This window comes from Uloborus diversus, chromosome 2 (genome assembly GCF_026930045.1).
Source record: "Uloborus diversus isolate 005 chromosome 2, Udiv.v.3.1, whole genome shotgun sequence".
NCBI lineage: Eukaryota > Metazoa > Arthropoda > Arachnida > Araneae > Uloboridae > Uloborus > Uloborus diversus.
In genome coordinates, this window is record NC_072732.1 from 13,392,685 (window position 1) to 13,405,491 (window position 12,807).

The following is a 12,807-nucleotide window of genomic DNA, read 5'->3' on the forward strand; positions in this document are numbered from 1 at the left end:
TTAAGGGGAGTTAGTACCCCATATACTGTCAATGTTAATTTTCACATGTTCATGTACCTTTTTCTGAAACTCTATTAAAGAAAAAATTCTGAATTTTTTTCTGTACCTTAAATGGACTCTTTTCTCTCTACTGAAGTAAAATTTTACAGAAAGAAAGCTTAGTTTTTTAAAAAAAATTCTAGTGTGTAAGTCATTTTATTTTTTTCAAAAAATGCCATTTTGCAACTCAAAACCTGTTCTATAAAAAAAATAGTATTCGAATATGAGAACAAAATTTACTTCAGTATATGCAGGTAAATGTATGGAATTGGTGGTAAAAATTTCAAAGCCTAACACAATTTAGTTTCTGAGAAAAAGGAACATTTAGTTTCAAAAATACCATTTCGAGATATTGCGATTTAAAGAGGAAAATCATTCCTCATCAAAATAGGTTTTATATATTTTAAAGTTTATTTTAACTTACTTCTAATATGAGCACGATCAAGAAACTTGTATCATTAAAAAAGTATTGAAATGGAGTTTCAAAATATACAAAAATTAAAAAATCGAATTTTTGAAAGTATTTAGGGTACTGACTTCCCTTAAGCATCAAAGATTTAAACATAATTCAACTGCGATGGATTCAAACAAAAGCAGCTAATGAAGTCTATTCGAGTGCGGTTTTCGAGCAGAAACAAGTAATTTGGAAATAAATCATTCATCGGAACAGACAACCCTCAAAAGAATCGAAACCTAATTCACGGCACATTATCGAAGACTTAATTGCCATAAACCTCGACAACGCTAGAGAACCCGTGCAGCGTATTCAACAACACCCTCTTTTATTCGAAAATGAATGAGACTACCCTCTTAAATAACTCAGGCATGATTAGTTATCGATCCCCGGTAGTTAGACGCAAACTATTCCGGAAAAGAAAGGAGAAAGGTAGTTAATTGCGATCTTCCATTTGCAAGTTCGTTTGACAAACAACTCATCAAAAATTGCTGCTTTTCGGTTAATTAAGCCGAGCAAGTGTTTACTTGAAGTGGAACTTATGTAATGTCTGGCGGTGACTCCTTTTTTGCTATAGCGAGTATGTTTGAAATCAGCATTTTTTTACTTCTTTTTACAAAAAAAAAGGAAGTATTGTATTCGCGAAAAAATTTTCACCCAAAAATCGGCCTTAATTTCCATTTTGCTCACCCCCAAATGAATGTTGAGATTTTTTTTCAACCCGACCACACGTCGATATGTGCCTAGGAACGTACAGACACGCGAAATATACATTTTGACGATCTCCGAGTTAATTACAACGAGTTTTCTCGTGACGTCTGTATGTACGTATGTGTGTATGTGTGTCGTATAACTCAAGAACAGAATGTTCTAGAAAGTTGAAATTTGGTACATACACTCCTAGTCGGGTCTAGTTGTGCACCTTCTTTTTTGGTTGCATTCTTATGCTCCAAAGGGGGTCTTTTGCCCCTTTTTGGGGTTAAATCATTGTTAATTTCGATGTAAACTCAAGTGGTGTTATAATTTGGCGGACACTTTTGCGATAAATTGCCAGTCTTTGGTCGCCAAGTTTTGTCGCCAACTTGGCGAAAAATTAGGCGATTTTTCAAAAAAAAAATTTTTTTTAAATCTGGTTTCAATTTGGCCACTGTTGGTGATATTTAGAGAGTAAACTATTGAATCACATTAAAACTGCCAATAATGAGAAAATGACATTAAACTGGAGTAAAAGGAAGTCATGTGATGCACACATCTGCTCGTTTATTTATTTCATTACCAAAGATGCTCTTATAGCAAAAAAAAGGGTTACTGCAAATTGTGACTTTTTTTCTCTACTTATATTTTTAAAGAGATAGGAAGTCACAAGTATTAGAATTTCTAAAATTAAGGAAAATATTATCTTAACATTGTTGCAGAAAATAACAATGTGACGATAGTCAAAATACGTGAAGTAAAGGCCTTTATTTCGTAACTAGTAGTGAATTACCGTTTTTCATACACTATAAAAAAAAAACAAAAGCTTGCTTTTTTAGTTCCTTTTACAAAAAAGGAAGTATTGTATTCGCGAAAAAAATTTCACTCAAAAATCGGCCTTAATTTCCATTTTTCTCACCCCCGAATAAATGTTGAGTTTTTTTTTCGACCCGACCACGTGGGAGGAACCTACAGACACCCGAAATATCCATTTTGACGACCCCCGAGTTAATTACAACGAATTTTCTCGTGACGTCCGTATGTACGTATGTATGTGCGTTTGTGTGTATGTATCTCGCATAACTCAAGAACGGTATGTCCTAGAAAGTTGAAATTTAGTACGTAGACTCCTAGTAGGGCCGAGTTATGCACCTTCCCTTTTGGTTGCATTCGAATGTTCCTAAGGGGGTCTTTTGCCCCTTTTTGGGGGAAAATCATTGTTAATTTCGATGTAAACTCAAGTGGTGTTATAATTTGTCGGACACTTGGCGATGTATCGCCAGTTTTTTGGTCGCCAATTTGGCGACAGATTTGGCGATTTTTTTTTTAATTTTAAATTTGTTTTCAATTTGGCCACTGTTGGTGATATTTAGAGAATAAACAATTGAATCACATTAAAATTGCCAATAATGGGGAAATGACATTGAATTGGAGTGAAAGGAAGTCATGTGATGGACACCTCAGCTCGTTTCAGTTGAGCTTTTTTGTTTTTTTTTAGTAGCGATTCTATTAAAAAAAATAGCATTGCTTTTTGGATAATATTCTAGCGAAATCACCGTCTCAGCTCTAAATAAATTTCCCACTGTCTTCACATTATTATTAATAAGTATTTTCCCCTAGATTAAAACTGGATTGGAGGTTTCAGTTGTACTATTGAACAAGGTTTAAACCCCAACAACAAGATTAGCAAAATGATGCCGATTTTAAATTTTTTATTTTCAGTTGAAAGATACTTAAAAATGGACTTTTACACGTGGTTTTAATTGAGAATCGTGAATTGCTCGTAATGCGAAGAAGACCACATTTAGATAAACTTGACGCTCTTATTTTTTTTACCAAAACTTTAAGAACATTTTTTAAAAATAGTGATACGCTTCGGCAGTTTTGTCAGCAATAATGATATGTTCTGGGGAAAAAGGAAATGAAGGTGGGGAAAAATACATTAACACGCTCCTGAGTGCAGTAATAATCCATTCAACTCTCTCAATCCAAAATGGTGTAATATTTGACCTGAGATATAGAGGGGCTATTTTTCAATGAGGTAGGTAAGAAAAAGAGCACATATCCATTGCGTAAGATTAAACTATTGTAACGGATCCGGTGCGGCTTTAAACTTTCTTGAAAGGACGACACAGTTCTTGATGAAAAATACAGGAAATTTATTTACACCATGTACAGGAAAGATCGTCAACAACTGCTAAATTATTCATCAGCAATTAAGCAATTATCACACAACACCGTAAACTCAACGTTTACACACGTATTTACTTCCAAATACGAAGAATAACACAGCGAAATGCCTCGCAATAAACAGAGCAAATACGCTCTCAGTTCGAAATCTCAATCGAAACTAAACTTTTTATCACGCGGGACGCTTTTATAAACGTCCAAAAAGTTTCCACAACATTCTTACTGCTTCTCGAAATGCGTAGACCGTTATCAAATTTTATCAATGGAAAGAAAAGGAAATAGGGGTCGTATACTTTAGCCGAATGAAAAGGGGTTGTATATTTATTACGGGAAACTATTTACAGGTTACGTTACTACAATAATTACTATTTATAGAATTTGTAACATTGCCCCCTTCCTAAGGACTGCACGTCCCGGGCAGTACAATCCCCAGAAAGGGTTCAAACGTCTATCACAAGTTCACAAATACACACATTAAATAATAACCAATAATGCATAGGAAACACAATAATAACAAGAAATATCACTAGACATTAAAAGCAAAAAAATTATCTACAACTTTTATGTTATCAACCATGGTTGTTTACGTAATACTCCTGAACTATGGCCAAACCTATGGGGCTAACCTATCATAATGTACAACCCTAGGTTTTGCATTAGGTGATTTTTGGATTCCCACTACGACGTCATTCAGTCGGTTAAGTACTTTATAGGGTCCATCCAAATGCGACTGCAATTTGGGTGAAAGACCTTTCCGTCGGATGGGATTCCATAACCGAACCTTGTCGCCTTCGTTGAATTCATGTCCAGTGAACCTTGTGTCGTATCGGGTCTTCATCTTCTCCGCCGCGATGTTGATTCGCTCTCGTGCGAAGTTATGAACGTCTTCCAACCGGGCCTGGAGATCCTGGATGTACTCCTCAGGCGATGAAGGCGCATCCGGAGGACGACCGAAGGTAGCCGAAGCTCTCGTCCGAAGAGCATCTGAGATGGGGCAAATCCGGTAGTCTCGTGGATAGCACTGCGGTAGGCCAGCAGGAACAAAGGTAGCTTCTTGTCCCAATCCTGTTGATTTCTGGATACCATAAGTGAGAGATTATTCAGGATTGTGCGGTTAAATCTCTCCACCATGCCGTCCGATTGTGGGTGTAGTGGTGTTGTCCTAGTTTTCTCAATTCCGAGAATTTGACATAGGCCCTTAAACACAGCAGAGATGAAATTCCTCCCTTGATCGGAATGGATCTGCAAAGGTGTTCCATATCTCGAGATCCAATGCTGGACTAGAGTCTCTGCTACGGTGGTAGCTTCTTGATCTGGAATGGGATATGCTTCCGGCCATTTGGTGAAGTAGTCGGGGGAAACAAGAATGTATTTGTTCCCATCAGCAGTTCTTGGTAGAGGACCCAGGATGTCGATCCCAATTCGTTCGAAAGGAGCTCCAACGTTGTACAGCTGTAGCTTCCCTCTGCTTCTCTTCCTCGGTCCCTTACGAGCAGCACAGGCGTCACACGAATGGCACCACTTCTCCACGTCATCCTTCGCCTTACTCCAGAAGAAGCGCTCCCGAACTTTATTGAGGGTTTTCAAGACACCAAAATGTCCTCCAGTCGCACTACTATGTATTTCTTTCAAAACATCTGGAATCCTTGATCGGGGAAGTAGTAACTGCCACCTAGATGTTTTGCCGTCGTCAGATTCCCATTTTCGGTGTAGCACGCCGTTCCGTAAATGGAGCGAGTTCCATAAAGCCCAGTATCTTTTTGTTGCAGGACTGAAGATGGAAACGTCCTGCCAGCTAGGTCGCCGACTGTCACTCTCCATGAACTCCAAAATTGGTTTTATGTCGGGGTCTTCAAGTTGATCTTTTCGAACTTGGTCGTCACTCCATGGATCAGGTTCTGATGATGTTGGAGTCACTGTCACCTGATAGGCAGTAGCGCTAGTAGTCATTCCATACTGTTTCTCGATTCGGGAACAATAATTGCAGTTCTCAGGACAGGGTCTCCTTGATAAAGCGTCTGCATTACCGTGAGACAACCCTTTTCGGTGCTTGATCTCCATGTCATATTCCTGGAGCCGCTGTATCCACCTGGCTATCTGGCCTTCCGGATTTTTGAAGTTCAAAAGCCAAGTTAATGAGGCATGATCTGTCCGAAGCAGGAATTTTCGGCCGTAGAGGTAACGATGGAAGTGTTCTACAGTTTTCACTATGGCCAGTAACTCCTTTCTGGTGACGCAGTAATTTCGCTCCGACTTTGATAAGCATTTGCTCCAGTAAGCGATGACGTGTTCATTGTCGTCAATTTCTTGGGATAAAACAGCTCCGATGCCCTCGTGGCTCGCATCAGTGTCTAGGATGAAGGATTTTCCAGGCTGAGGATATGAGAGAATAGGCGTTGATGTTAAAGCCTCCTTCAGTCGTAGAAATGCATCTTCGCATTCTTTGGACCATTCAAACTTTTGCTTGCTCTCCGTCAGCCTATGCAAAGGTCGTGCAATGTTGGAAAAACCCTTCACAAACATCCTGTAGTACGTGCAGAGTCCCAGGAAACTTCGCAGCTGATGGATGTTTTCGGGACGACTCCAACTCTTGACCGCGGATACCTTTTCTGGATCGGTTTGTAAACCCTCAGAAGAGATGATGTGACCAAGATAGTTCACTTCCCGGCGGAACAAATTACATTTGGACGGGCTTAACTTCAGATTGGCTTCCTTAAGCTTTTGCAGCACTTTCCTAAGATCAGCCAGATGTGCATCGAAGCTGCGTCCCACGATGATGATATCGTCTAAGTAGACCAGACAGGATTAGTAGGAAAGTCCTCTTAACACTGTCTCCATAAGACGCTCGAACGTAGCTGGTGCATTGCAGAGGCCGAAGGGCATCACTTTAAACTACCATAAGCCTTGTCCAGTTGTAAACGCTGTCTTCTCTCGGTCATCAGGGTGTATCTCATCCTGCCAGTAGCCGCTCTTCAAGTCCAGGGTCGAAAACCACTTGTGTCCGGAAAGAGTGTCCAAGGTGTCGTCTATCCGTGGAAGAGGGTAACTGTCTTTCTTGGTGATTTCATTCAGCCGTCGATAATCGACACAAAATCTGGTGGAGCCATCTTTCTTTCGGACCAAGACGATGGGAGAGGCCCAAGGACTGGACGAGGGTTCGATGACATCATTCTCCTGCATCTCTTTCAGGAGGGTCTCAACCTCTTCCTTCTTGGCGAACGGTAGTCGTCTTGGATGCTGTTTAATAGGGGGGTGTTCTCCAGTGTAAATCTTATGCTGCGTTAAATTCGTACGACCAACATCCTCCGATGTAGATGAAAACAGATGCTTGAAGTCATCCACCAATTGTTCCGCAGCAGTTCTTTGATCTTTCGATAAGGGTGCACTCCCAATTAACTTCGATGTCAAGGACTCAGAAGACACAGTCTCGGGGGAATTGATTCTTCTAAGGATGCACTTTACTGGAGTACAAGTTGCTAACACTTCACCTTTCCGTATATTCCTTGGCCTTTCACTCACGTTGGCGACTCTCACAGGGATTACATCCTTAGAAAGGTCCACAAGCGTAGATGCAACCAGCACTCCTTTTAGGTTATTGCTTAGGTTAGCGTATTCAATGAATCCGAATCGAAAACTATTGCTTTCTTCAAGGGAGCCAGGTATTAATGATTCTGACCTTGAGGGAATCGATAAATCTGTTTGGGCTATTATTTGATGAGCGGATTTTACATCATTTTCAGCGTTGAAGATGGCTATGTCTTCTCTCATCGAGTGCAGCTCATTAGTCTTGAAGTCGAGGTTGAAGTCGTATTTCTTTAAAAAGTCCAATCCGAGAATGAAGGGGTCCGTGATATCAGCAACGAATGCCGTATGATGGTAGGTGGCATTCCCAAACACTATTTCCAAGTCCACTTTACCCTCAGTCTCAATTTTGTCACCTGTCACAGTCTGGAGACTTACGCGTGGCGATGTCCACAACAGTTTCAATCCAAATTCACGAGCCACATCTGTCCTAACGATTGTCACATTGGCTCCAGTGTCGACAATCGGTTTGCAAGGATTCCCATTTGCATGTGCGTAAATGAAAAGTCCATCACTGCCACTACTAGTAGAGGAAATCTGCCGAGCTCTTGTGGAGGTGATTTCTTTCCCTCGCGTAGCTTGGCGAGCCGGACAACTCCTTCGAAGGTGCCCTTCACTACCGCATTTCCAGCACTTCTGCTCTTGTTTCTTTTGGGCTGTTATGCTGTTCAGATGTCTTGCCAAGTCACCGAGTTGTCTCTCAAGTTCAGCGAGATGGGACGACCTGGAATCAGACGCATCAGCTTCCAGAGTCCGGATGGGATGGCGATCCACACGGGTTGCTTGCTCGGCAGCCTCCAACTTCATCGCATACACAACAGCAGAATTCAGGTCTTTGATATCCGCCATCAGTAGAGCTTTCTGGATTTCCGGATCTCGAACCCCGTCGATGTAGTAGTTGAGTGCCAGGTTGTCTCGAACATACGCAGGACAGTCGCAAAAAGCAAGATGAGACAGTCTCTCGACGTCCGCCGCTAGCTCTTGCAGGGTTTCCCCGGTTTTCTAGAAACGGGACTTCAACTGGAGTCGGCTGAAATCTTTCTGGCACTTCTCGCCGAAGCGAAGCTCCAACGCAGATGTGAGGGCGGCGAAATCCAGGCACTGGCTGTCCGGAAGGGTCTGGAGAATGTCCGCTGCGTCACCTCTCAGGGATGCTGCAAGATGACAGGCCTTGGTAGCAGAGTCCCATCCATTTGCTTCCGCCACTATCATGAATTGAGATTTGTAAACCCGCCACGAAGTTTTCCCATCAAATGTAGCAAGTTTAATGGACGGTCGAGCAACCGATGTGGGAGCGCCAAACTGTACAGAGCTGCTTTCCGCGGTCGCCAATCTCCTTTCCGCGTCCTTAAAGATATCTTCTTTAAGTAGATGAAATCTTCTATCTTCTTCTTCAAATTTATTTTCTACAGCATTGAATCGGCTTTCAACGGTATCAAATTTTTCTTCAATAGCATCAACTCGATGCTCTATGTCATTAAATTTATTTTCCATCAGTCTTTACCGAAATAAGGTCGTTTTTAATTTCTTCTTGGTTAGACGTTAAGTCCTTTTTCAGCACTGTTAAATCGCTTTTTAACTGGTCTTGATTTGCCAACATACTTGCAGTCAGATCACTTTTTAATTGTTCTTGATTAGCCGCCATATCATTTTTTAATTGTTCTTGATTAGCCGCCAAATCATTTTTTAATTGTTCTTGATTAGCCGCCATATCATTTTTTAATTGTTCTTGATTAGCCGCCATATCACCCTTCACAGAGTTGATTGCGTCAAGAAGTTGTTTTAATTGTTCATCCATTGCGCGAGTAATCACCATAAAAGTAAAGTCCAAATTCAAAAAGTTTTTCTGAAAAAAATGTCCAAAGTCACACTTACTCCAAGTAAGTCCTGAAGTAACCCCACGTTGGGCGCCAATTGTAACGGATCCGGTGCGGCTTCAAACTTTCTTTAAAGGACGACACAATTCATGATAAAAAATACAGGAAATTTATTTACACTATGTACAGGAAAGATCGTCAACAACTGCTAAATTATTCATCAGCAATTAAGCAATTATCACACAACACCGTAAACTCAACGTTTACACACGTATTTACTTCCAAATACGAAAAATAACACAGCGAAATGCCTCGCAATAAACAGAGCAAATACGCTCTCAGTTCGAAATCTCAATCGAAACTAAACTTTTTATCACGCGGGACGCTTTTATAAACGTCGAAAAAGTTTCCACAACATTCTTACTGCTTCTCGAAATGCGTAGACCGTTATCAAATTTTATCAATGAAAAGAAAAGGAAATAGAGGGTCGTATACTTCAGCCGAATGAAAAGGGGTTGCATATTCATTACGGGAAACTATTTACAGGTTACGTTACTACAATAATTACTATTTACAGAATTTGTAACACTATGGTTTTTATGTGGATCAATACAAAACAAATTTTTGGATCAAATATGAAATGTTCATCTGCATGGTACTTCCAAAAGAACTCAAATCGACTACCTGTTTGATTTAGCACCCCTATCTGTCCACATCTCCCCCAGCCAACAGACAGCAGACGTGGGACGGTCGGCCACCTTCAACTGCACTGTGTCCGGTCATCCGGTCCGGTCCGTCACGTGGATGAAGGATCGGCAGCCGATCGAGGACTTCCACGGGGGAGGACGAGCGCTTCTACTGGCCAGAGACGTGCTCCATATTCCCGCCGTACAGAGGGAGGACAGAGGGATGTACCAGTGCTTTGCCTACAACGACCAGGAATCAGCACAGGGCACTGCGGAGCTCAGACTTGGAGGTAAACCCAGTTGAATGGAACAAACATAGATTATTCTCACAAAAATAGTGCAAATATTTCGAACACTAATGAATTTTGTAGATGATTTAAAAAGTTTCTGCCAACTATTTTTTTTTTATTTACCGTTTTTTTGTGTACTATAAAACAGTAATGGTTTGTACATGAATAAATTTATGAAGAATTTTTTTCTTCGCGTTACGGAAGTGACAAGTAAATACAGTCAGCCCTCGATATAAGGTCACTCGCTTATAAGGTCACCGCACATATAAGGTCACTTTTCTAAAATCCCGTCTCACTGTACACTGTAAAAAAATTCCGAAACGTTACTGGGTATTTCCGTGTTACGTTTCGGGAATTTAATGGTTTTTATCCACTTCCTGGAAAAATCAAGTATCATTGTCAAAAAGTTTCCTTAATTACTAATCCTTAATTAGTTGCACGAATGCAGACATTTCACTGTTGTGAAAAATATTTCTATCTCCCAGTTTAAATATTAATAAGTTCCCAAAGGGAGCAAATAAGTATGGACTACGTAGCTTTGCAAGAATTGCAGGTAAGTAAAATTACCGGTACTCATTTGCAATTCTGGTTTAGCTTTGGCCATGTTTGCAATAATGCTCTTGGGACTTCCTTGATAAATCGGGAAGAAGCCAAGCTGTTATATTATACTTTCCTAAGTTTACTCTAATTTTCCAAAGACGCGTCTGGCTATTAACGGGACGATTTCTGAATTGTTCAGGAAGATTCCAGGATAATGTCAGGAAGGTTACTGAATTTTAGCGGAAAGCGTTCCTGGACTTTGCAAGATATGTTACTGGCAGAAATTGGGCACATCAGCTGCCCATTACTTACCAGGAACGTTTCTGAATCGTTTTTACAGTGTATAGGAATTCTATGTTATGTTTTATCGGATATATGGTCAAGTCATACTAGATTAATCGCTTATAAGGTCACTTCTGTCTGATTTCTTTAAATGATTTCAGTGCTAAACAGATTCACTTCCGAGAATTTTCCGCGATATACGACAATTAAAAAGTGACAAGTCGTATCCCTATTAACGTTGCATGTAGTGCACTGAATGCAGTAGAAACTGAGTAATACGACAGTGACACTAAAATATGAAGCATTAACACTAGAAAGACGGAGGGGCCTGTGTGGTCCCTCGCGTAGTTTGTTGTTTAATAACTCGGATAATATCTAACGGAACTTAATGGAATTTTCTGACTTTTCATTATATGACACTATTTGAATGCTTTTTTAATCATTTAATCATTCGCCTCATAGTACTGTTAATATTGATCCTTATACCTAGAAAGACGGGAGGGACCACAGTGGCCCCTAAGCATTTTGACAATTAAAAAATTTATTTTTTTCCTTTCCCCTAATTGTTGTAGCATAAAAAAATGCCATTCACTCTAGTTTAACCTGTAACTTCCTCTTTATGCAGCCGATTGGATATCCAAATGCTATAAACAGTACCGACTGCTTACCATCCTGACGGTGGCCATAGCTCTTAGAAAGGAAAACTAATTCAACCTTTTGCCCAGTATAGAGAGAAAAACTAAAAATAATTAAGTACCAAGTTTTTATTTAGTCATGAAAGAAGGTGTATCAGGCATGTGGACTCCCTCAGGAAGAATTTTTAAAAGAATTCACTCCAAAAATGGGTAGGGGCCACACTGGCCCCTTCACTCTTTCTAGGTATACAGAAAATGTCAGTCGTTCTAGTCAAGGTTACTTAGCGTGTACATATCGACATATCGTACTTTTTTACTAGTCATGAGAAGCCGAAGAAAATTTTCAGAAAACAATTAGTAACCACTGTGCTCTAATAAAAAGAAAAACCTATTAGTCCAGTATTAATGATAATTTTAAGTTACGTAAGTCGCACATTCGTTCTCTGCTTGGGTTTATTTGTTAGCAGCTTTACTCTACATGAAATTCTGAAAAATCATTTAAAAATTTCCTATTGATTCCAAAGATTTTAATTGGTTCAAATCTATTCAACTATTATAAATTAATTACTGATATTTTTGAATGTTTTAATTTGTAAAAAGAATTAATGTAAATACATGTTTATCCCTTACATAAATGTTATAAAATATATATGAATCGGTTACAAGGTCACACCGCTTATAAGGTCAGTTTCGTGAAGTCCCGAGGGGTGACCTTATATCGAGGTCCGACTGTATTATAAAAAAGCATTCAGATCTTAAAGAAAATTTACGAGGACAGAACAAGAATAAAATGAAATAATGATTCTAAAACTTAATTTGTCGGCAATTTCAAGAAATTTTTGTTGAGTGTTTTTTTTATTTTATCAATGATACAAATGTAAGAGTAAACATTCAATAATTTAAATTAACAATCGGAAACAAATGAATTAGGATTCACCTTGTTTACTGACTATAGAATTCGAAGTTGCTAACTAAGCATGGAAATCATACAACTTAGACTTTTTAAAAATATTAACAGATTAGAAAATCGCCAGTCAAGGTATAACGGTTGAAAATTGCTTCAACATTTAAACGAAGCAATTGCCTGTTTTCTGATATTTTGATAGTTGAAATTTTAACCCTATATATATATATATATATATATATATATATATATATATATATATATATATATATATATATATATATATATATATATATATATATATATATATATATATATATATAAGGAATAAGTGTAGTTTTTTATATTAATTTGGAAGTGACTGTAACAAAGTAATAGTGGACGATGTGAGACATGGAAAATTTTAGGACATTAATCGGGCTCCCCCTTCCCCAAAGTTGTGCTATAAACTAATAAACTTTTATGTGAAAGATATCACATATCTGTTAGTTTATACAGCCAAGGATGTGCACAGAAATTTTGAGGCCCGTCACAAATGAATTTTCCGGGCTCCCCTCCATATTGTTTACCCCTATATTCCACCTCTAGTTTTGAAAATATTAGGTCCCCATCAGGCTCGGGCTCGGACCAACAGGTGTCCCTTTTCCCCATCCCATCCTGTGCACATCCCTGTATACAGCTATTGTATTTCATCA

The 12,807-nt window shown here is 39.2% G+C and overlaps 1 protein-coding gene across 1 annotated transcript in view; it reads left to right on the forward strand.

The window, feature by feature from the left end:
• The window catches only part of LOC129217817 (cell adhesion molecule Dscam2-like), a 234,892-nt gene that overhangs the window by 126,330 nt on the left and 95,755 nt on the right, over positions 1 to 12,807 (forward strand). The window contains exon 7 of the mRNA XM_054852155.1: positions 9,473 to 9,751. Coding sequence (XP_054708130.1) covers positions 9,473 to 9,751 — 279 coding nt within the window. The remainder of the gene's footprint in view (positions 1 to 9,472; positions 9,752 to 12,807) is intronic.